This window comes from Dendrobates tinctorius, unplaced genomic scaffold (genome assembly GCF_039654945.1).
Source record: "Dendrobates tinctorius isolate UK_male_01 unplaced genomic scaffold, ASM3965494v1 ptg000455l, whole genome shotgun sequence".
NCBI lineage: Eukaryota > Metazoa > Chordata > Amphibia > Anura > Dendrobatidae > Dendrobates > Dendrobates tinctorius.
The window spans coordinates 3184960-3211339 of NW_027362117.1; the positions used below are offsets into that span (position 1 = coordinate 3184960).

Sequence of the window (26380 nt, forward strand, 5' to 3'; positions counted from 1 at the left end):
CTTTGCCCTCTCACAGGATTCGCAGCCTTCCCTCCTGAAATCCTCTGTTCTGCTGTTATCCTTCTCTGTGTATGGCCTAATCTTCATTCAGGGACCTCAGCTCAGTCCTCCTGAAATCCTCTGTGCTGCATCATTTTGTGACTGTCTTTTTTTCCTGGAGATTTTGCATTACTTTATTTCCAGAACCACTTATGTATCTAGAGATAAAGTCAATGTCCCCAGTTGATGCCAAGATGCTGGGACTTGTGGTCCTTCCCGATGGCAGATAACTGGCCTGTAATTCCGCTCCCTGCCAGCAGATGGCGCCAGAGACCAGCATTAGCCGGAAGCTGAAGGCTCCGCCCGGAAGAGGTCGGTCCCGGCAGTGTGAGGAGCGATGGAGCCGCGGGACGTGTGCGGGGGGCAGGAGGCGCTGCCGGTGCCGGTGTGCGGGGGGCAGGAGGCGCTGCCGGTGCCGGTGTGCGGGGGGCAGGAGGCGCTGCCGCCGAGCTTCCAGGTGAGAGGGAGCAGCGCTGCACCTACCGCACAGCATGCTGGGAGCTGCGCTCTGTCAGCGATCCATGGGTCACGTGTGCAAGGACTAAGCATGAGAGCCAATCACAGCTGAGAGCACAGTGACGTCACCACTATTACAAGGCCTCACTGGGCCCCCCCAGTGTCACTGTCAGTTATAGAGCCCCCCAGTATCAGTGCCAGCCATAAGCCCCCCAGTATCAGTGCCAGCCATAAGCCCCCCAGTATCAGTGCCAGCCAGCTGCAAATCCCCCATAAGTGTCAACCACAGATCCCCCATAACCATGCCAGCTATGTGTTTTTTTTCCACCTTCCTGTTGACCCCACGTCCTGATCTCGGCATGTGACTACGACCCCTCACTGTCGGCCGCGCCGTCCTCACATTGGAGGCTCCTCCCACTGAGGGGTCATCAGAGGGATCAGGGTTAGCACAGTGATGACTCCTCTGCGGATCCCCGGCCTGGGGGTAACTCTACGCGGCCTCCCCCCTTATCCGAGACGAGGGTCGGCCTCTACATCATTCCCCGATAATAAAAGCGGACAGTCCCACTGCAAGAATGGGGAGGATGGGGGTCTCGGGCTGGAGGGAGGCTGCGAGGGGGACCAAGACGGATCTGTACAAGAAACCATTGCCCTACGCGGCCCAAAAAATTACTGCGCCACCGCTGCCGGCAATGGAGAAGGCAAAGACCCAGAGCGATATAACAGGACTGCACTGATATAACCATCTCCCCTCCCCCGGAGCGATATAACAGGACTGCACTGATATAATCATCTCCCCTCCCCCGGAGCGATATAACAGGACTGCACTGATATAATCATCTCCCCTCCCCCGGAGCGATATAACAGGACTGCACTGATATAACCATCTCCCCTCCCCCGGAGCGATATAACAGGACTGCACTGATATAACCATCTCCCCTCCCCCGGAGCGATATAACAGGACTGCACTGATATAATCATCTCCCCTCCCCCGGAGCGATATAACAGGACTGCACTGATATAATCATCTCCCCTCCCCCGGAGCGATATAACAGGACTGCACTGATATAACCATCTCCCCTCCCCCGGAGCGATATAACAGGACTGCACTGATATAATCATCTCCCCTCCCCCGGAGCGATATAACAGGACTGCACTGATATAACCATCTCCCCTCCCTGGAGCGATATAACAGGACTGCACTGATATAACCATCTCCCCTCCCCCGGAGCGATATAACAGGACTGCACTGATATAATCATCTCCCCTCCCCGGGAGCGATATAACAGGACTGCACTGATATAACCATCTCCCCTCCCCCGGAGCGATATAACAGGACTGCACTGATATAACCATCTCCCCTCCCCCGGAGCGATATAACAGGACTGCACTGATATAATCATCTCCCCTCCCCCGGGGCGATATAACAGGACTGCACTGATATAATCATCTCCCCTCCCGCGGAGCGATATAACAGGACTGCACTGATATAATCACCTCCCCTCCCCCGGAGCGATATAACAGGACTGCACTGATATAATCATCTCCCCTCCCGCGGAGCGATATAACAGGACTGCACTGATATAATCACCTCCCCTCCCCCGGAGCGATATAACAGGACTGCACTGATATAATCATCTCCCCTCCCCCGGGGCGATATAACAGGACTGCACTGATATAATCATCTCCCCTCCCCCGGAGCGATATAACAGGACTGCACTGATATAATCATCTCCCCTCCCCCGGAGCGATATAACAGGACTGCACTGATATAATCATCTCCCCTCCCGCGGAGCGATATAACAGGACTGCACTGATATAATCACCTCCCCTCCCCCGGAGCGATATAACAGGACTGCACTGATATAATCATCTCCCCTCCCCTGGAGCGATATAACAGGACTGCACGGATATAATCATCTCCCCTCCCCCGGGGCGATATAACAGGACTGCACGGATATAATCATCTCCCCTCCCCCGGAGCGATATAACAGTACTGCACTGATATAACCATCTCCCCTCCCCCGGAGCGATATAACAGGACTGCACTGATATAATCATCTCCCCTCCCCCGGAGCGATATAACAGGACTGCATCTGATATAATCATCTCCCCTCCCCCGGGGCGATATAACAGGACTGTACTGATATAACCATCTCCCCTCCCCCGGAGCGATATAACAGGACTGCACTGATATAATCATCTCCCCTCCCCCGGAGAGATATAACAGGACTGCACTGATATAATCATCTCCCCTCCCTCGGAGCGATATAACAGGACTTCACTGATATAACCATCTCCCCTCCCCTGGAGCGATATAACAGGACTGCACTGATATAATCATCTCCCCTCCCCCGGAGCGATATAACAGGACTGTACTGATATAATCATCTCCCCTCCCCCGGAGCGATATAACAGGACTGCACGTGATATAACCATCTCCCCTCCCCCGGAGCGATATAACAGGACTGCACTGATATAACCATCTCCCCTCCCCCGGAGCAATATAACAGGACTGCACTGATATAATCATCTCCCCTCCCCCCGGAGCAATATAACAGGTCTGCACTGATATAATCATCTCCCCTCCCCCGGAGCGATATAACAGGAACTGCTCTGATATAACAGGACTGCACTGATATAATCATCTCCCCTCCCCCGGAGCGATATAACAGGACTGCACTGATATAATCATCTCCCCTCCCCCGGAGCGATATAACAGGACTGCACTGATATAATCATCTCCCCTCCCCCGGAGAGATATAACAGGACATGCTCTGATATAACAGGACTGCACTGATATAATCATCTCCCCTCCCCCGGAGCGATATAACAGGACTGCACTGATATAATCATCTCCCCTCCCCCGGAGCGATATAACAGGACTGCACTGATATAATCATCTCCCCTCCCCCGGAGCGATATAACAGGACATGCTCTGATATAACAGGACTGCACTGATATAATCATCTCCCCTCCCCCGGAGAGATATAACAGGACTGCACTGATATAATCATCTCCCCTCCCCCGGAGCGATATAACAGGACATGCTCTGATATAACAGGACTGCACTGATATAATCATCTCCCCTCCCCCGGAGAGATATAACAGGACTGCACTGATATATTCATCTCCCCTCCCCCGGAGCGATATAACAGGACTGCACTGATATAATCATCTCCCCTCCCCCGGAGCGATATAACAGGACATGCTCTGATATAACAGGACTGCACTGATATAATCATCTCCCCTCCCCCGGAGAGATATAACAGGACTGTACTGATATAATCATCTCCCGTCCCGTGGAGCGATATAACAGCACTGCACTGATATAATCATCTCCCCTCCCCCGGAGCGATATAACAGCACTGCACTGATATAATCATCTCCCCTCCCCCGGAGCGATATAACAGGACTGCACTGATATAACCAGTCTCTTCTCATTTTCTAGATCTCTGCCGGCTGTCAGTGAAGTTTTCCTATTTGTATCCCACAGACCTAACACTTCTCACAGCTGAGGGTTTGTTACAGGTCGGTCTGCCCTGAGGGATCCCGTCCGCAGCTGTCTCTTCTGTCTGTTACATTGTATCAGTCCGCAGTACAGGATTGTCTATAGACTGGATACGATTGTCACAAACCCTCAGCTGTGAGACACATTAGGTCGGGGCAGGTTTTCAACTTTGAGAATTTTCCCAATCACTGACAGCAAGCAGGGATCTTGGAATCAGCGAGGAACGGAAACGCACAGGGCAGAATAGGTCATTCCATTTGCATCATTACTTTGGTGGATTTTTAGCTTTTGCGCCGTCGACCGTTGGTAAAATCCTGCGGCATTATGTCTCCTTTCACATCGTGTAAGTTTTATAAATCTGATGCAAGGGGCGGAGTCATGACAGCAGGGGCGGGGCTACGACAGTGATGGCGGCCGCTCAGCAGTCAGGCTCTGTAGTGTCTCATGTCTCTTCTCGCACAGTACTCCGCGGAGCTCGTTGCCGGTCCCGGCGCAGAGTTGGACCCGAGTGAAGTCACCATCCAGGGCTGTGAGTGCCAGGGGCCGCGCTGCTCGCCGGGGGAGTGCGCCTGCCTGCCTCATGGTGAGAATTACCGCCACCGCCGGTTACACAGTGCCCAGAAGCCCCTCCTGGAATGTAACGTCTTGTGCCGCTGCGGTGAATCCTGCGGCAACCGAGAAACGCAGCGAGGACTGCAGTACCGGCTCCGGGTGCGTCCGGTACCGGGGAAGGGCTGGGGCCTCTGCACCCAGGAGAACGTGCCCAGCGGGCGCTTTGTCTGTGAGTACGCGGGTGAGGTCCTGGGTCCAGAGGAGGCGCGGTGCAGGACACGGGTGCAGGACCCCCAATCCAATAACTACATCATTGCTGTCCGGGAGCACCTGCACAGCGGCCACGTCCTGGAGACGTTCGTGGACCCCACCTATGTGGGCAACATAGGGAGGTTTCTGAATCATTCGTGCCAGCCTAACCTGGTGATGGTGCCGGTCCGCACCCACTCCATGGTGCCCAGGCTGGCGCTGTTTGCTGCCCGGGACATACAGGCCGGGGAGGAGTTGTGCTACGATTACTCAGGAATGGCTTTTAATTTTACTCCGGACAGTGAGAGGCACAGCGGGCGCCGGCCCAGCCCGGGAAGCAGCAGAAGCCAACGCAAGAAGTGTCTGTGTGGCACTGCCCCCTGCTCGGGGTATCTGCCCTATGATGCCACACTCTATAAAACAGTGACATGACCGGACTGGTGCCCGCTGCACCGACTGCAGAACAGTATGTCTGCCCGCTGCACCGACTGTACCCCAATACGTCTGCCCGCTGCACCGACTGCAGAACACTGACTGCTGCACCGACTGTGGCTCAATACGTCTGCCCGCTGCACCGACTGCAGAACACTATGCCCGCTGCACCGACTGCAGAACACTGACTGCTGCACCGACTGTGGCTCAATACGTCTGCCCGCTGCACCGACTGTGGCTCAATACGTCTGCCCGCTGCACCGACTGTGGCTCAATACGTCTGCCCGCTGCATTGCTGTGGCTCAATACGTCTGCCCGCTGCACCGACTGCAGAACACTGCTGCACTGACTGTGGCTCAATACGTCTGCCCGCTGCACCAATTGTACCCCAATACGTCTGCCCGCTGCACCGACTGCAGAACACTGACTGCTGCACCGACTGTGCTCCGATACGTCTGCCCGCTGCACCCACTGTGCCCCGATACGTCTGCCTGCTGCACCCCGATGTCTGCCCCCTGAGAATGACTACGCCCCCTATACGTCTGCCCGCTGCACCGACTTTGCCCCGGTATGTCTGCCCGCTGCACCTACTGCACCCCGGTACGTCTGCCCGCTGCACCCCAGTACGTCTGCCTGCTGCGCCGACTGCAGAACAGTATGTCTGACTGCTGCACCGACTGTGCTCCGATACGTCTGCCCGCTGCGCCCCAGTACGTCTGGCCGCTGCACCTACTGCACCCCAGTACGTCTGGCCGCTGCACCTACTGCACCCCAGTACGTCTGCCCGCTGCACCTACTGTACCCCGGTACGTCTGCCCGCTGCGCACTGGTACATCTGCCCGCTGCACCCCGGTACGTCTGCCCGCTGCGCACTGGACCAGAATCTGAGATTTTGTGTGTGATAGATACAGGCTCAGAAACTGATAGATCTCGCATCTGTTCACAATCCTATGGAAGATCCGAGGTCACCCGTCAATTGTATTTTGGTTGTACAATTAAAATCTGTGAGAGATTGGTGATTTTTTCTGTGCAGAGGGTCCCCAGTGAGGAGGAGGATGTGGGGCTCGTCCTCCTCCCCCTGCGCAGTGAATGCCTCGTCCTCACATCTTTGTTCCCGCATACAGTGTGTGTCTCATCCTGCGGTGGGCAGATCCCGCAGCTGCGGCTCCTCTTGTGAGATTATCATAGCACCGGAGGCGAGAACATTTCCACCCCCAGAAGTCGTCTTATCTCGTCCCCCTCCCCCACCACAAATACCGCCAGATAGACAAAATAAAGTTTAATCACCGTTCTGTACAGAAATTGGAGACTTTCATTGGTCCATAGGCGGGGCCCCGGATCAGTGCGCAGACGGGGCCCCAGATCAGTCCATGCGGAGCCCTGGTTATCTGCCACTCGCAGCGCAGCGGAAGCCGAGGTTGGAGGCGGCGCTATCGGGGGTGTTCTGACTGCGAGCGGCGCAGCGGTATCTGTAGCAGTAAGACTGGAGGAAAGAAATAATATATAAAGCTGGGGGTGAGTCGGTCAGATCCCCCAGCCCGCCACCATTAGGGTGCGATCCCCTCCTCCCTCTGCACACTGTAACAAAGCTTCTGCAGTGGAGCAGGACTGGGCTTTATGAAAAGACTGCGGGCCAAGGCGGATAGGCAGACCGGGCTTCTATCCTGTGCGGCCCGAGCGGCGCGTCGTATCGATGGCTGCCGCCTCCTGTTCGGTTTCCACTATATTCCCGGAGGCATCATCGGCTGCAAATCCGAAAAAGCCGCGTCTGTGACGCCCGGCCCACGATCAGAGCAGCACGGATTATATAAGGGGACGGGTGTACGATCTCGGGTCTTGTCATGCAGAGGTCTATGGCGGAGGCCATCAGTATGGAGGCTGCTGATCCCCCACACATATATACAGGATATCACAAAAGAGAGTGCACCCCTGACATTTTGTAGATATTGTAATCTATCTGTTCCTGGGACACCACTGCAGATCTGACCCCGATACATTGTACAGTACTAACTAATCACAGCCAAAAATGTCTACACCGCTAGAAGCAAAAGTGAGTACACCCCCTATTGTGCCCATAGTGTGAATATTTGGTGTGGCCACCTTTGGTTTCTGCCCTGACTCTCTTGGCCATGGAGGTCACTAGAGCGTCACCGGTGGCCCCTGGGATCCTCTTCCCTCCTCCATGATGACATCTCGGAGCTGGTGGATGACAGAGACCTCGTGCTGCTCCACCTTCTGGTTGAGGGGATGTCCCATAGGGTTTAGGTCCAGAGACATGCTGACCAGTACAGCACCTGTACCCTCAGTTTCTTACAATGCAGTGGTGGTCTTGGAGGTGTTTGGGGTCGTTATGTTGGAATACTGCCCTGCGGCCCAGGTTCTGGAGGGAGGGGGATCACGCTTTGCTTCAGTATCTCACAGTCCATGTTGACATTCATGGTTCCCTCAATGAACTGTAGCCCCCCCCACAGGTGGCAGCACTCATGTAGCCCCCAACCATGACAGTCTACCACCATGCCTGACTGTAGGTAGGACACACTTGTCTTTGTACTCCTCACCTGGTGCCACCACATGCGCCTGACACCAGCACTAAATAAGTTTATCTTGGCCTCTCATCTGAGGACAGGACAGGACGCGGCTCCAGTAATTCATGTCCTTAGTCTGATTGTTAGCGGCTTTCTTGTGCATCATCTTTAGAAGAAGCTTCCTCCTGGGACAGCAGCCATGCAGAGCAATGTGATGCAGTGTGAGGCGTTCGGTCTGAGCACTGACAGGCGGACCCCCACCCATGCAAGACGTAAGCCCTATGGGACATCTGTACGGGAAGGTGGAGGAGCGCGAGGTCTCCAACATCCACCGGCTCCGAGATGTCGTCATGGTGGAGGGAAGAGGATCCCAGAGGCCACCGGTGACGCTCTAGTGACCTCCATGCCCAAGAGGGTGAAGGCAGAAGATAATGGCCTCACAAAATATTCACACTTTGGGCATAATTTGGCCATTTTCCTTTAGGGATGTACTTACTTTTGTTGCCAGACGTGTAGACATTAATGGCTGTGCTGAGGTATTCACACTGTTCTACGAGCCGCACACCGAGCACTGTACATTGTATCAGGGTCAGATAGAATATCAACAAAATGTCCGGGGTGTACTCACTTACAGTGGGGCAAAAAAGTATTTAGTCAGTCAGCAATAGTGCAAGTTCCACCACTTAAAAAGATGAGAGGCGTCTGTAATTTACATCATAGGTAGACCTCAACTATGGGAGACAAACTGAGAAAAAAAAATCCAGAAAATCACATTGTCTGTTTTTTTTTTTCCTTTTATTTGCATATTATGGTGGAAAATAAGTATTTGGTCAGAAACAAGCAATCAAGATTTCTGGCTCTCACAGACCTGTAACTTCTTCTTTAAGAGGCTCCTCTTTCCTCCACTCATTACCTGTAGTAATGGCACCTGTTTAAACTTGTTATCAGTATAAAAAGACACCTGTGCACACCCTCAAACAGTCTGACTCCAAACTCCACTATGGTGAAGACCAAAAAACTGTCAAAGGACACCAGAAACAAAATTGTAGCCCTGCACCAGGCTGGGAAGACTGAATCTGCAACAGCCAACCAGCTTGGAGTGAAGAAATCAACTGTGGGAGCAATAATTAGAAAATGGAAGACATACAAGACCACTGATAATCTCCCTCGATCTGGTGCTCCACGCAAAATCCCACCCCGTGGGGTCAGAATGATCACAAGAACGGTGAGCAAAAATCCCAGAACCACGCGGGGGGACCTAGTGAATGAACTGCAGAGAGCTGGGACCAATGTAACAAGGCCTACCATAAGTAACACACTACGCCACCATGGACTCAGATCCTGCAGTGCCAGACGTGTCCCACTGCTTAAGCCTGTACATGTCCGGGCCCGTCTGAAGTTTGCTAGAGAGCATTTGGATGATCCAGAGGAGTTTTGGGAGAATGTCCTATGGTCTGATGAATCCAAACTGGAACTGTTTGGTAGAAACACAACTTGTCGTGTTTGGAGGAAAAAGAATACTGAGTTGCATCCATCAAATACCATACCTACTGTAAAGCATGGTGGTGGAAACATCATGCTTTGGGGCTGTTTCTCTGCAAAGGGGCCAGGACGACTGATCCGGGTACATGAAAGAATGAATGGGACCATGTATCGTGAGATTTTGAGTGCAAACCTCCTTCCATCAGCAAGGGCATTTAATATGAAACGTGGCTGGGTCTTTCAACATGACAATGATCCAAAGCACACCGCCAGGGCAACGAAGGAGTGGCTTCGTAAGAAGCATTTCAAGGTCCTGGAGTGGCCTAGCCAGTCTCCAGATCTCAACCCTATAGAAAACCTTTGGAGGGAGTTGAAAGTCCGTGTTGCCAAGCGAAAAGCCAAAAACATCACTGCTCTAGAGGAGATCTGCATGGAGGAATGGGCCAACATACCAACAACAGTGTGTGGCAACCTTGTGAAGACTTACAGAAAACGTTTGACCTCTGTCATTGCCAACAAAGGATATATCACAAAGTATTGAGATGAAATTTTGTTTCTGACCAAATACTTATTTTCCACCATAATATGCAAATAAAATGAAAAAAAAACAGACAATGTGATTTTCTGGATTTTTTTTTCTCAGTTTGTCTCCAATAGTTGAGGTCTACCTATGATGTAAATTACAGACGCCTCTCATCTTTTTAAGTGGTGGAACTTGCACTATTGCTGACTGACTAAATACTTTTTTGCCCCACTGTATGTGATATCCTGTGCATATGTCCCTGCCTTGTCTCACCTTGTGACACATGTAGGACCCTCCTTTCTTCACTTTGTCCTTCCCTGAGCTCGGACCCTTCTGTAAAACAAAGACAGAGAGTTACAGACCCCCGAGGGAAAAGAGGGAGAGCAAAAGATGATCCAGAGCCGCGCGGTCTCCAGATCTGAGCTCTGAGAGCAGGGCTGCAGTGTAAAGCATGGGGAACAAGCAGCTAGAGCTTCTGATAAGGAGATGAACCTGACTTCAACAGACAATACTGGACTGCGCGCAGAAGTCATTATAACTGACCTATTAGAGCAGCGCTGCACTATAAAGCATGGATGGCAGCAGTGTGACCCACAGATAAGACAGGAGATAAATCTGAGGTAGTTTAAAGTATAAGTTACTAATCAGAGTTGTGACCTAATAGGGCAGACCTGCAGTGTAAAGCATGGGGAAGCAGATCTCTGTGCCCCTGATAAGATAGGATGTGCACTCTAAAGCTGGGGTGACCGATCACAGCTATAGGCTAGTAGAGCAGAGCTGCAGTGTAAAGCATGGGGAAGCAACAGCCTGAACTTTTCATCAGATAGAAGATGGATTCCAGATAAAATAAGTTTGGTGTCACTAATCATAGCGGTGACCTAGAGCAGAACAGCAGTGTAAAGCATGCAAAGGCAGCAGTGCAAAATAGATTTCAGTCTCCCTCAGATACAAATGAAAAAACAGTTCAATGAGATTCACTGATCTTAGCCAGGATGTAATAAAGCAGAGATGCAGTGTAAAGCAGGGAGGGGAGGCTCAGCTTGTGACAGAAGATGGATCTCGGACTCCAATAGATGGTGCAGCTCTGCTGGAGACACGGATCAGAGCCGAGGATCCTACTCACCGGGTCGTGCGCCTCGTCGGCCGCGTGCTGCGTGCTCCACCAGTCCGCTGTCCATTCCCAGGCATTCCCCACCATATTGTGAAGGCCATAACTGTTTGGAGGAAACACGGTCACCTGGAGGAAAGAAGATGCAGAAATGACCGAAACTGGTACTAGAGGAAAAGCGATAATGATCGCGGAGACTCACCGGACACGTCTGCACGTAGCCGTCCGCGCCGGTGTTCCTATCGGGGAAGTCTCCCTGCCAGACGTTGGCGTAATGTTCTCCCTTCGGCTCCAATTTGTTTCCCCAAGGGAAAAGTCTGATGAAAAAATACAATCAATAACTAGGAAGGGGGTAAAGCCCCCAAATACGACAGTGGATACACTCTACAGAGGCGCAGACATAGGAGGAGACCCCCAAAGAAAAGTAAGATGCATCACCGAGTGTCCCACCGGCCAGCAGCCGCCGAGCTGTCAATCATGGCTACCGCACCCCCCACTAAATCACACCCAGGAGCTCACGGAGAAAGATCATTCAGGATTCTGTACAGGAGCCGATACATAACGGATACATAAAATTACTAACAAGGATAATTAGACCGATCAATGCTCCGGCGACAGCAGCCGGCGCTACACGGGAAATGGGATCCTATTTATAGACATAACACATTCACAGATCTGGAGATTCAGAGGAAAATCATAAATGAAAAGGAAGATCCATTATTAACCCACATACTGGTATGTAGACTCCAGCACCAACAACATTGTCACCCATAGCACCCCTATGTACAAGAATATAACTACTATAATACTGCTCCTATGTACAAGAATATAACTACTATAATACTGCCCCTATGTACAAGAATATAACTACTATAATACTGCTCCTATGTACAGGAATATAACTACTATAATACTGCTCCTATGTACAAGAATATAACTACTATAATACTGCTCCTATGTACAAGAATATAACTACTATAATACTGCCCCTATGTACAAGAATATAACTACTGTAATACTGCTCCTATGTACAAGAATATAACTACTATAATACTGCTCCAATGTACAAGAATATAACTACTATAATACTGCTCCTATGTACAAGAATATAACTACTATAATACTGCTCCCTATGTACAAGAATATAACTACTATAATACTGCCCCTATGTACAAGAATATAACTACTATAATACTGCCCCCTATTTACAAGAATATAACTACTATAATACTACCCCTATGTACAAGAATATAACTACTATAATACTGCTCCTATGTACAAGAATATAACTACTATAATACTACCCCTATGTACAAGAATATAACTACTATAATACTGCTCCTATGTACAAGAATATAACTACTATAATACTGCCCCTATGTACAAGAATATAACTACTATAATACTGCCCCCTATGTACCAGAATATAACTACTATAATACTGCTCCTATATACAAGACTATAACTACTATAATACTGCTCCTATGTACAAGAATATAACTACTATAATACTGCCCCTATGTACAAGAATATAACTACTATAATACTGCCCCTATGTACAAGAATATAACTACTATAATACTGCCCCTATGTACAAGAATATAACTACTATAATACTGCCCCTATGTACAAGAATATAACTAATATAATACTGCCCCCTATGTACCAGAATATAACTAATATAATACTGCTCCTATATACAAGACTATAACTACTATAATACTGCCCCTATGTACAAGAATATAACTACTGTAATACTGCTCCTATGTACAAGAATATAACTACTATAATACTGCTCCAATGTACAAGAATATAACTACTATAATACTGCTCCTATGTACAAGAATATAACTACTATAATACTGCTCCCTATGTACAAGAATATAACTACTATAATACTGCCCCTATGTACAAGAATATAACTACTATAATACTGCCCCCTATGTACAAGAATATAACTACTATAATACTACCCCTATGTACAAGAATATAACTACTATAATACTGCTCCTATGTACAAGAATATAACTACTATAATACTACCCCTATGTACAAGAATATAACTACTATAATACTGCTCCTATGTACAAGAATATAACTACTATAATACTGCCCCTATGTACAAGAATATAACTACTATAATACTGCCCCCTATGTACCAGAATATAACTACTATAATACTGCTCCTATATACAAGACTATAACTACTATAATACTGCTCCTATGTACAAGAATATAACTACTATAATACTGCCCCTATGTACAAGAATATAACTACTATAATACTGCCCCTATGTACAAGAATATAACTACTATAATACTGCCCCTATGTACAAGAATATAACTACTATAATACTGCCCCTATGTACAAGAATATAACTACTATAATACTGCCCCCTATGTACCAGAATATAACTACTATAATACTGCTCCTATATACAAGACTATAACTACTATAATACTGCTCCTATGTACAAGAATATAACTACTATAATACTGCCCCTATGTACAAGAATATAACTACTATAATACTGCCCCTATGTACAAGAATATAACTACTATAATACTGCCCCTATGTACAAGAATATAACTACTATAATACTGCCCCTATGTACAAGAATATAACTAATATAATACTGCCCCCTATGTACCAGAATATAACTAATATAATACTGCTCCTATATACAAGACTATAACTACTATAATACTGCCCCTATGTACAAGAATATAACTACTATAATACTGCCCCTATGTACAAGAATATAACTACTATAATACTGCCCCTATGTACAAGAATATAACTACTATAATACTGCTCCTATGTACAAGAATATAACTACTATAATACTGCCCCCTATGTACAAGAATATAACTACTATAATACTGCCCCCATGTACAAGAATATAACTACTATAATACTGCTCCTATATACAAGACTATAACTACTATAATACTGCTCCATATGTACAAGAATAACTACTATAATACTGCCCCTATGTACAAGAATATAACTACTATAATACTGCTCCTATGTACAAGAATATAACTACTATAATACTGCCCCTATGTACAAGAATATAACTACTATAATACTGCCCCCTATGTACAAGAATATAACTACTATAATACTGCCACTATGTACAAGAATATAACTACTATAATACTGCTCCTATATACAAGACTATAACTACTATAATACTTCTCCATATGTACAAGAATATAACTACTATAATACTGCCCCTATGAACAAGAATATAACTACTATAATACTGCTCCTATATACAAGAATATAACTACTATAATACTGCCCCCATGTACAAGAATATAACTACTATAATACTGCCACTATGTACAAGAATATAACTACTATAATACTGCTCCTATATACAAGACTATAACTACTATAATACTTCTCCATATGTACAAGAATATAACTACTATAATACTGCCCCTATGTACAAGAATATAACTACTATAATACTGCCCCTATATACAAGAATATAACTACTATAATACTGCCCTCAATGTACAAGAATATAACTACTATAATACTGCCCCCTATATACAAGAATATAACTACTATAATACTGCCCCCTATATACAAGAATATAACTACTATAATACTGCTCCTATATACAAGAATATAACTACTATAATACTGCCCCCATGTACAAGAATATAACTACTATAATACTGCCCCCTATGTATAAGAATATAACTACTATAATACTGCCCCTATATACAAGAATATAACTACTATAATACTGCCCTCTATGTACAAGAATATAACTACTATAATACTGCCCTCTATGTATAAGAATATAACTACTATAATACTGCTCCTATGTACAAGAATATAACTACTATAATACTGCCCCCTATGTACAAGAATATAACTACTATAATACTCCCCCTATGTATAAGAATATAACTACTATAATACTGCCCCTATGTACAAGAATATAACTACTATAATACTGCCCCCTATGTACAAGAATATAACTACTATAATACTGTCCCCTATGTACAAGAATATAACTACTATAATACTGCCCCCTATGTACAAGAATATAACTACTGTCACGGCGCTAGTCCCTGCTCCTGCTTACCTTGCTGCGCGCTCGGTCCGGCGCGCTCCCGCGCCTAGCCTCCGGCTCCCTCGGCGACGGCTACCAGCACACAGCCTCCTGAATCATGTGACGTGCTAGCTCCGCCCCCAAGATGGCGGCGCCCACCGCTACATATGCCCGGCGACAGGCTCAGGTAAGACGCCTGATTATCATATACGGTGACGCTGTCTGCTGCGGTGCTCACTGTCTCAGGCCCCCTCTCGTTCTCTGTCTGTGTATGTTAGTGCTGTTCGCTGCCTGCCTTCCCCGGTCTTTCTTTCCAGTGCTCTGCCCTCCCAGTCTCCCTGAGGCTTTCTTCCCTCTATCCTGCTCCCTGCGTTCTTCCCGTTTCGGTTACCTGCCGTCCTTCTCCTTATTCATCTGTGCTCCTTACCTTTCTGCCTCCGGTCCTGTGCTCCCTTGGCTCTCCAGTCCTGTACCCCACTGGGCCCCTGCATTGCCCGGTGCCTCGCTTATTGTCCATGTCAGTACCTTCCTTCTATTTGCCTCAGTCGACCCTTTGGTTCTGGCTGTTGCGGCTCTATCCCCTGGTGGCCTGTCCCTAACACTCCCTGTATAGGGGGAGGTCCTTAGGCCTGTTTCACACTTCCGTTTTTTTGACGGATCCGCGGTAACCGTAATGGAAGTCTATGGGACAAAAAAAACGGATCCTGCAAAAAATGGCGGATCCGTTTTTTAACGGAAAACAACGGATTTTGACGGATTTGAAAAAACGGAAGTGTGAAACAGGCCTTACCTGGGCACTCGCCCCCGGGGGCTCTGGAGCCGTGACCCAGAGGGTCCACTTTCAGGTACATCTTTATTTTCCTCTAACCGTAACAACTACTATAATACTGCCCCTATGTACAAGAATATAATTACTATAATACTGCTCCTATGTACAAGAATATAATTACTATAATACTGCTCCTATGTACAAGAATATAACTACTATAATACTTCCCCTATGTACAAGAATATAACTACTATAATACTGCTCCTATATACAAGAATGTAACTACTATAATACTGCCCCTATGTACAAGAATATAACTACTATAACACTGCTCCTATATACAAGAATGTAACTACTATAATACTGCTCCTATGTACAAGAATATAATTACTATAACACTGCTCCTATGTACAAGAATATAATTACTATAATACTGCCCCAATGTACAAGAATATAATTACTATAATACTGCTCCTATGTACAAGAGTATAACTACTATAATACTGCTCCCTATGTACAAGAATATACTATAATACTGCCCCCCATGTACAAGAATATAACTACTATAATACTGCCCCTATGTACAAGAATATATCTACTATAATACTGCTCCTATGTACAAGAATATAACTACTATCATACTGCCCCTATGTACAAGAATATAACTACTATAATACTGCCCCCCCATGTACAAGAATATAACTACTATAATACTGCCCCTATGTACAAGAATATTACTACTATAATACTGCCCCCTATGTACAAGAATATAACTACTATAATACTGCCCCTATGTACAAGAATATATCTACTATAATACTGCTCCTATGTACAAGAATATAACTACTATAATACTGCTCCTATGTACAAGAATATAACTACTATAATACTGCCTCCTATGTACAAGAATATAACTACTATAATACTGCCTCCTATGTACAAGAATATAACTACTATAATACTGCCCCTATGTACAAGAATATAACTACTATAATACTGCTCCTATGTACAAGAATATAACTACTATAATACTGCTCCCTATGTACAAGAATATAACTACTATAATACTGCCCCTATGTACAAGAATATAACTACTATAATACTGCCCCCTATGTACAAGAGTATAACTACTATAATACTGCCCCTATGTACAAGAATATAACTACTATAATACTGCCCCTATGTACAAGAATATAACTACTATAATACTGCCCCTATGTACAAGAATATAACTACTATAATACTGCCCCTATGTACAAGAATATAACTACTATAATACTGCTCCTATGTACAAGAATATAACTACTATAATACTGCTCCTATGTACAAGAATATAACTACTATAATACTGCCCCTATGTACAAGAATATAACTACTATAATACTGCTCCTATGTACAAGAATATAACTACTATAATACTGCCCCCTATATACAAGAATATAACTACTATAATACTGCTCCTATGTACAAGAATATAACTACTATAATACTGCCCCTATGTACAAGAATATAACTACTATAATACTGCCCCTATGTACAAGAATATAACTACTATAATACTGCCCCTATGTACAAGAATATAACTACTATAATACTGCTCCTATGTACAAGAATATAACTACTATAATACTGCCCCCTATATACAAGAATATAACTACTATAATACTGCTCCTATGTACAAGAATATAACTACTATAATACCGTACCTGTTCTCTAGACCTCCTCGGCATGCATACTCCCATTCCCCCTCGGTTGGGAGCCGTTTTCCGGCCCAACTACAGAAGGCGGAGGCGTCGTTCCAGGACACGTGCAGAACAGGATGATCCATTCTGAGGTGAACATGAGAGGCGACATCACCCAAAAGATAAAAGTGAGGTGAGAGTGGATTATCTCCGCCAGAGCGCTGCATATATTTCCTGCACATCAGCACAGACGGAGCCTCAGGTATTATTTCAGAAGAGACAGGGACATTTACCGAGAAGTCATCAGAGTTGTCAGCAGTTATTTTTATCTCTTCTTACTGAGCTTTATACATTCATTTTACGAATTTCACTTTGCTGCAGCGCCGGCTTCTATCCGTTAGTGGACGAGCAGCGCTCCAGCTCAGACAGCGCAGCAAAGAAAGTAAAGTATAGGGTTATTCCCAAAATCACATTTTTCCCAAAGCAGAGCAAATGCACAGCTAGTGTTAATAGACAGACTAAGCCCAACATAAAGTTTCTGTCTGATCTGCTGAAACTATATTTCCCAGCAGCAGCTGCTTCTCCCGAGGGCTGCAGACCCCCGTCCCCCAACTCTGAGCACCTGCACAGGGCCCTGCCTGGTTGATGTCATCTTCTGCATTCTACATCAATAGAGCTGCTTGTGTGGTTTTAACTCATCGTTAGCTGGTTCTAGCAGAGCACAATTCTTCTGCCATCTTACGCAATGATTTTTGACTGCTGTAGACAGGTCAGTGTTGTGATTGCGAAAACACAAATATTGCTCTGTTGATGCATATGACAGAAGATAATCCTCAGCAATAAGTATCAGTGGAAAGACATTTGCAGTTCCATATCATTGTTGTCTAAGGCCACAAGCACAGCTGAACTAATCTTAGCTCCCGTATATACAGCCCATCCTGTAGTATATAGCTTTCTGTCCCCTGTATGTACACCCCATCCTGCAGTATTTCTCTCCTTTCTATCACCTGTATGTGCAGCCTATCCTACACTATAATTCTTGTTTCTATCATACTGTAGTATATTTCTCCTCTCATTCTCATGTATACAGCTACCTCCTGCAGTACATCTCTTCTTAACCGCCTGTATACACTCCACATCGTGCAGTAGATGTCTCCTCTCGGCCGCCTGTATACAGCCCCATCCTGCAGTACATCTCTCCTTTCAGCCGCCTGTATACAGCCCCATCCTGCAGTACATTTCTTCTCTCGGCTGCCTGTATACAGAACCCCATCCTTCAGTACATCTCTTCTCGCGGCCGCCTGTATACATCCGCATCGGGCAGTACAGCTCTCCTCTCGGCTGCCTGTATACAGCCCCATCCTGCAGTACATCTGTTCTCTCGGCTGCCTGTATACAGCCCCATCCTGCAGTATATGTTTTCTCTTGGCCGCCTGTACACAGACCCATCGTGTAGTGCATCTCTCCTCTCGGCCACCTGTATACAGCTCCATCCTGCAGTACATCTCTCCTCTCGGCTGCCTGTATACAGCCCCATCCTGCAGTACATCTGTTCTCTCGGCTGCCTGAATACAGCCTCATCCTGCAGTACATCTGTTCTCTCGGCTGCCTGTATACAGCCCCATCCTGCAGTATGTTTTCTCTCGGCCGCCTGTATACAGCCCCATCCTGCAGTACATCTGTTCTCTCGGCTGCCTGTATACAGCCCCATCCTGCAGTATGTTTTCTCTCGGCCGCCTGTATACAGCCCCATCCTGCAGTATATGTTTTCTCTTGGCCGCCTGTATACAGCCCCATCCTGCAGGACATCTCTCCTCTCGGCCGCCTGTATACAGCCCCATCCTGCAGTCCATCTCTCCTCTCGGCCACCTGTATACAGCCCCATCCTGCAGTACATCTCTCCTCTCGGCCGCCTGTATACAGCCCCATCCTGCAGTACATCTGTTCTCTCGGCTGCCTGTATACAGCCCCATCCTGCAGTACATCTGTTCTCTCGGCTGCCTGTATACAGCCCCATCCTGCAGTATATGTTTTCTCTCGGCTGCCTGTATACAGCCCCATCCTGCAGTATATGTTTTCTCTTGGCCGCCTGTATACAGCCCCATCCTGCAGGACATCTCTCCTCTCGGCCACCTGTATATAGCCCCATCCTGCAGTCCATCTCTCCTCTCGGCCGCCTGTATACAGCCCCATCCTGCAGTACATCTCTCTTCTCGGCCGCCTGTATACAGCCCCATCGTGCAGTACAGCTCTTTTCTCGGCTGCCTGTATACAGAGCCCCATCCTGCAGTACATCTCTCTTCTCGGCCGCCTGTATACAACCCCATCATGCAGTACATCTCTTCTCGCGGCCGCCTGTATACATCCGCATCGGGCAGTACAGCTCTCCTCTCGGCTGCCTGTATACAGTCCCATCCTGCAGTACAGCTCTCCTCTCGGCCGCCTGTATACAGTCCCATCCTGCAGTACAGCTCTCCTCTTGGCCGCCTGTATACAGCCCCATCCTGCAGTATATGTTTTCTCTCGGCCGCCTGTATACAGCCCCATCGTGCAGTACATCTCTCCTCTCGGCCACCTGTATACAGCCCCATCCTGCAGTACACCTCTTCTCTCGGCCGACTGTATACAGTCCCATCCTGCAGTACACCTCTTCTCTCGGCTGACTGTATACAGTTCCATCCTGCAGTACATCTCTCCTCTCGGCCTCCTGTATACAGCCCCATCCCGCAGTACATCTCTCCTCTCGGCCGCCTGTATACAGCCCTGTCCTGCAGTACATCTCTCCTCTCGGCTGCCTGTATACAGCCCCGTCCTGCAGTACATCTCTCCTCTCGGCTGCCTGTATACAGCCCCGTCCTGCAGTACATCTCTCCTCTCGGCCGCCTGTATACAGCCCCGTCCTGCAGTAGATCTCTCCTCTCGGCTGCCTGTATACAGCCCCATCCCGCAGTACATCTCTCCTCTCGGCCACCTGTATACAGCCCCATCCTGCAGTACAGCTCTCCTCTCGGCCGCCTGTATACAGCCCCATCATGCAGTACAGCTCTCCTCTCGGCCGCCTGTATACAGCCCCATCCCGCAGTACAGCTCTCCTCTCGGCCGCCTGTATACAGCCCCATCCTGCAGTACAGCTCTCCTCTCAGCCACCTGTATACAGCCCCATCATGCAGTACATCTCTCCTCTCGGCTGCCTATATACAGCCCCATCCTGCTGTACAGCTCTCCTCCGGCACCAGCACACAGGCTCTGCAGCTTCCAGGTACGCACTCTCACACTGTAATAAAGATGGTTGTGGCCCTTTCCATGACATCATTCCTCACAGTGGAAGCTCCCTTCTAGACATAGGACTGCTATGCCGGCAAGATGCAGCTAAGAGAGCAACAGTGCAGGATCCATGAAGACCCCTGGATCTACAGGAAGGTTCCAAGGGCAAGTGAAGCGTAAATGGAGCCTGAGGGGCAGCGTAAGGGGAGGTGAGATTTGCAAAATAGGCAGATTTAATAACTGGTTATATTGGCACAAATAAATGTACAATGTTATAAGAGTACATTGGGATTTTGAGAATAACCCTTTAAAGTGGATACAATGTGTCACAATGGCTACAATGTATGCATCAATTCATGTGACTGCCAGCCGGAGTGCTGCAAAACGCGCGCTAAATCAGCAGATATTGGGGGGGTATGTTCATTTTCTGATCTCAGGCAAACATAGACTTCTGATGTGGCCGCTGCTCTGGGGTCTTTTTGCTGAACTCTGGTGGTCATTGACTACTGATTTGTCCACTGCTCTGGGGTCTTTTTGCTCATCTCTGGTGGTCATTGACTACTGATGTGGCCACTGCTCTGGGGTCTTTTTTCTGAACTCTGGTGGTCTTTGACTACTGATGTGGCCGCTGCTCTGGGGTCTTTTTGCTCATCTCTGGCGGTCATTGACTACTGATGTGGCCACTTCTCTGGGGTCTTTTTGCGGAACTCTGGTGGTCATTGACTACTGATGTGGTCGCTGCTCTGGGGGTCTTTTTTCTGAACTCTGGTGGTCATTTTTTGCTCATCTCTGGTGGTCATTGACTACTGATGTGGCCACTTCTCTGGGGTCTTTTTGCTGAACTCTGGTGGTCATTGACTACTGATGTGGCCACTTCTCTGGGGTCTTTTTGCTCATCTCTGGTGGTCATTGACTACTGATGTGGCCGCTGCTCTGGGGTCTTTTTGCTGAACTCTGGTGGTCATTGACTACTGATGTGTCCATGCTCTGGGGTCCTTTTGCTCATCTCTGGTGGTCATTGACTACTGATGTGGCCGCTGCTCTGGGGTCTTTTTGCTGAACTCTGGTGGTCATTGACTACTGATGTGGCCACTGCTCTGGGGTCTTTTTGCTCATCTCTGGTGGTCATTGACTACTGATGTATCCATGCTCTGGGGTCTTTTTTCTGAACTCTGGTGGTCATTGACTACTGATGTGGCCGCTGCTCTGGGGTCTTTTTGCTGATCTATGGTGGACATGCACTACTGATGTGGCCGCTGCTCTGGGGTCTTTTTGCTGATCTATGATGGGCATGCACTACTGATGTGGCCACTGCTCTGGGGTCTTTTTTCTGAACGCTGGTGGTCATTGACTACTGATGTGTCCGCTGCTCTGGGGTCTTTTTGCTGATCTCTGGTGGACATGCACTACTGATGTGACGGTGCTCTGGGGTCCTGCAAGCCTTTTTGCTCAGGTCTAACCACCATCGTTCAACTGCTGTAGTGTGTATACATCACTCGGTCCTCATCTTGCTACACCGTCAACGGCTTGAACCAGGACCCCGCAGAATTCTGAATGCAGCTTTGGATGTGACTAGAGAACGCTTCGTTGCATATGCAGATGTCAGCTTTCAGATACCTTTCCTGGATATCGGAGTCTGGTCCTTCCGGATGCCTCCAATCTGCTCCTTTCACCGGTAGCCACCAAGGAGCAGCTGCAACCTGGGCAAAGGACGACACTAACATCAGCACAAAGCCGTGTCACCGCACATCAGTCACACGCCGCGCATCCCAGGCGTGACCGGGACGCGCGTCACAAGCATTCTTCACTCCATCTAGATGCGGCGCCCGCAGCGATCACTGTCCGTTCCATGGAAGGGAGGGCGGCCATACAATAATTCGCATTGTAGACACGGGTCGCTGAAATCTGCTCCCGATTTTAACACTTGACTGGCGCCATATTCAAGAGCAGAATTAACCCCTGCAGTGCCGCCCCCGCAGACAGCAGCGCTCCACGTCCCGGCAGGAGATCAGGATTATAATTGCGTTTCAGCTAATTAGCACAAATGATAATTAGTTTAGAGATGTTCGGGTCCCCTGTGAGCGCCGCAGCTAATCCGAGTCTGAGCGAAGCGCGGCCGGCGAGGAAGGAATCCTTCCACCAGAAGAGCTGTGGAACTAAAGATCCCAGCAATCTATTTTCAGCCTCTGTTGTTCAAAAGTGGCGTAAATTACGACAAAAATGTGCTTCAGTCCCCGGCCGGAGAACTGGTGGAGGTTCCACGGCAGCGGAAAAACGCGGCACATTCATCATTCAGTGAACGCGTCCGGTGACGATCCGCTATACTTTGGCGCCATCGTCATAAACTCCAGTCCTGAAGAATCGGGGGATAAGCGCTAATTTAAAGACCTCCGGACGCGTGCGGCGGTCACCAAACACGAAGATTACACGCTGGCAGCGGCAGACTCCTCATGGGGCGATGTTTACTGGCTACAATGTATAGAACAAATAATCATTGACTAAAAAACCTCCCCCCCCCCCCCTTTTGTGTCTGCAGCTCCCCTATCTACCATCTGTGTTGTCATGGTTACAGACTATAAACCCTTCGCAGTCTGACCCTGGAGACTTGTTAATCTACAGAGAGTAGAAGAAAGTATCAAAAAAAAAAAAGGGGAAAGAAAGCAACACAGAACTGTACACAAAGTATACGCTATAGTCCGTAACCATGGAGTCCCATCGCTCTGCACAGGAGCTGCATACACAGCATGGAAGGAGATTTTTAATCCATACTTTTTACCAATTTGCCTCACTTTTCATTTTAGAAGCATTGGGGCAACATACACCGGACGTACCCTATAAATCCACACACACAGCGCATCAGGCAGGGAGCGCACTCACCGCCTTGTCAATGCCACTTTTTACTTCTTCGCTTATCAAACCTTCAAACACAAACGAGTCCCCGAATGTCTCAGCCTAGAAATACAGAGGGATAGACGAGTCACTCAGCAGCACGAGAAACAACATGGCGGCCGTCATCCTCTCCCCCCTCCTGCAAATGATGATGACTGCAAGGTTACTGCCCCTTTAAGAGCATAATAACAATGTAACAGGATGAGAGGATGTAGGACAGAGGAGCTGCAGATAATGAGGGAGGTCGTACGTCACACGCGTGCAGCAGCGTCGGGGTGCAGGACGCAGCGTCGGGGAGCAGGGAGCAGCGCCGGGGAGCAGGACGCAGCATCCAGGGAGCAGGACGCAGCGTCGGGGTGCAGGACGCAGCATCCAGGGAGCAGGACGCAGCGTCGGGGTGCAGGACGCAGCGTCGGGGAGCAGGGTGCAGCGCCGGGGTGCAGGACGCAGCGCCGGGGAGCAGGACGCAGCATCCAGGGAGCAGGACGCAGCATCCAGGGAGCAGGACGCAGCATCCAGGGAGCAGGACGCAGCATCCAGGGAGCAGGACGCAGCGCCGGGGTGCAGGACGCAGCGCCGGGGAGCAGGACGCAGCGTCGGGGTGCAGGACGCAGCGTCGGGGTGCAGGACGCAGCGTCGGGGTGCAGGACGCAGCGCCGGGGAGCAGGACGCAGCGTCGGGGAGCAGGACGCAGCGTCGGGGAGCAGGACGCAGCGCCGGGGTGCAGGACGCAGCGCCGGGGAGCAGGACGCAGCGCCGGGGTGCAGGACGCAGCGTCGGGGAGCAGGACGCAGCGCCGGGGTGCAGGACGCAGCGCCGGGGAGCAGGACGCAGCGCCGGGGTGCAGGACGCAGCGCCGGGGAGCAGGACGCAGCGCCGGGGTGCAGGACGCAGCGCCGGGGTGCAGGAAGCAGCGTCGGGGTGCAGGACGCAGCGCCGGGGTGCAGGAAGCAGCGCCGGGGAGCAGGACGCAGCGTCCGCAGTTCTCACCTCAGTCACGTAACCAGTCGCCGCCACAAACTTTTCAAACTCCGAGTTGCTGACTTCATATTTGTCCATGTAGAAGGAGTCAATGTGGACTCTGCGGGCCGGACCCTCACCATCCGGGGGGATCCCGGGCTCATCTGTTCCCATAGTAAATACCCCCGAGGGCAGCAGGACCATCTGTGGGGAGGAAAGTGTTAACCGCCAGGATTCAGTATGACTGACACGGCTTCTTCTGTCATCGGGAGAATCAGGACCGGTCGTTCCCCTTCTAAAGAGTCGTAAAAGAAATTCCCTGCTGCCCCCGAGACCCCCAACCTCTCCAGCCCTCACCTGCCCCCCCCCCGGTACCTCGTCCCGGTGCTCGGCTTCGGTCCCCGTTGCCGGCGGCTGATTGGCTCCCCGGGAGTACCTGTAGGCCGCCCCCTGCCGGTGCCCGGGGGCACTGCCCGCTCTCTGCGCAGAGTTACAGCCGCAGTCTCCGAGCAGCGGGACCGGGCAGAGCAGCACCGAGCAGAGCAGCGCCCACAGCCCGGGGAGCGGCGCCGCCATGGCCGGTCATGTGACTGCAGTCAGGTGACCGGAGCTGGGTACAGAGCGCGCTGCTGGCTGTCACACGCCTGAGCTGCTGCAGAACGTCTTTAGTCCAGGCTTCCGTTTTTCTAGTGCTGCCATTCACATAAAATTAGTATCTTCCATAATGAATCTACATCAGACTGTGCCAGAGATCTGAGGAGAAGGCGGCAGATCCCACCGGTCACACTGCTTCTGCCATTGGGCGTCTCAGGGATCCAGTGCCCCCCCCACTGGAAATGCAGCACGACTAATAACGAGAGGTTTCCCCAAAAAGCACAAATCGCCCCTTTTACTGCCTCTGCCGTCGCTTACATCATTCAGCCCCCCATGACCGGTGTCTATTACATAGTGCAGCCCCCCATGACCGGTGTCTATTACATAGTGCAGCCCCCCATGACCGGTGTCTATTACATAGTGCAGCCCCCCATGACCGGTGTCTATTACATAGTGCAGCCCCCCATGACCGGTGTCTATCACATAGTGCAGCCCCCCATGACCGGTGTCTATCACATAGTGCAGCCCCCCATGACCGGTGTCTATTACATAGTGCAGCCCCCCATGACCGGTGTCTATTACATAGTGCAGCCCCCCATGACCGGTGTCTATTACATAGTGCAGCCCCCCATGACCGGTGTCTATCACTTAGTGCAGCCCCCCATGACCGGTGTCTATCACATAGTGCAGCCCCCCATGACCAGTGTCTATCACATAGTGCAGCCCCCCATGACCAGTGTCTATCACTTAGTGCAGCCCCCCATGACCTGTGTCTATCACATAGTGCAGCCCCCCGTGACCAGTGTCTATCACTTAGTGCAGCCCCCCATGACCAGTGTCTATCACTTAGTGCAGCCCCCCATGACCAGTGTCTATCACATAGTGCAGCCCCCATGACCTGTGTCTATCACATAGTGCAGCCCCCCGTGACCAGTGTCTATCACTTAGTGCAGCCCCCCATGACCAGTGTCTATCACTTAGTGCAGCCCCCCATGACCAGTGTCTATCACTTAGTGCAGCCCCCCATGACCAGTGTCTATCACATAGTGCAGCCCCCATGACCTGTGTCTATCACATAGTGCAGCCCCCCATGACCGGTGTCTATCACATAGTGCAGCCCCCCGTGACCAGTGTCTATCACTTAGTGCAGCCCCCCATGACCAGTGTCTATCACATAGTGCAGCCCCCATGACCGGTGTCTATCACTTAGTGCAGCCCCCCCGTGACCGGTGTCTATCACTTAGTGCAGCCCCCCATGACCAGTGTCTA

General features: G+C 49.1%; 2 protein-coding genes across 3 annotated transcripts; one reads left to right on the top strand and one right to left on the bottom strand.

The window, feature by feature from the left end:
• Positions 1 to 219: 219 nt before the first annotated feature.
• LOC141077499 (histone-lysine N-methyltransferase SETMAR) lies at positions 220 to 6251 on the top strand. 2 transcript variants are annotated; one of them, XM_073564479.1, is made up of 3 exons: positions 220 to 409; positions 443 to 496; positions 4469 to 6251. In XM_073564479.1, the coding sequence occupies exons 1-3, from the start codon at positions 377 to 379 to the stop codon at positions 5237 to 5239; spliced, it is 858 nt and encodes a 285-aa protein (XP_073420580.1). In that variant the 5' UTR covers positions 220 to 376; the 3' UTR covers positions 5240 to 6251. The 2 variants fall into 2 exon arrangements, with proteins under 2 accessions (XP_073420580.1, XP_073420579.1); XM_073564478.1 differs by having other exon boundaries at positions 221 to 496.
• A 252-nt stretch (positions 6252 to 6503) lies between these two features.
• On the bottom strand, positions 6504 to 25204 carry SUMF1 (sulfatase modifying factor 1). The gene is made up of 9 exons (XM_073564476.1): positions 24893 to 25204; positions 24548 to 24721; positions 23546 to 23620; positions 22286 to 22368; positions 17429 to 17551; positions 11080 to 11194; positions 10893 to 11006; positions 10043 to 10102; positions 6504 to 6722 (listed from the first exon to the last, which is right to left on the bottom strand). Exons 1-9 carry the CDS (start codon positions 25091 to 25093, stop codon positions 6624 to 6626), a joined length of 1044 nt encoding a protein of 347 aa, XP_073420577.1. The 5' UTR covers positions 25094 to 25204; the 3' UTR covers positions 6504 to 6623.
• Positions 25205 to 26380: the final 1176 nt, after the last annotated feature.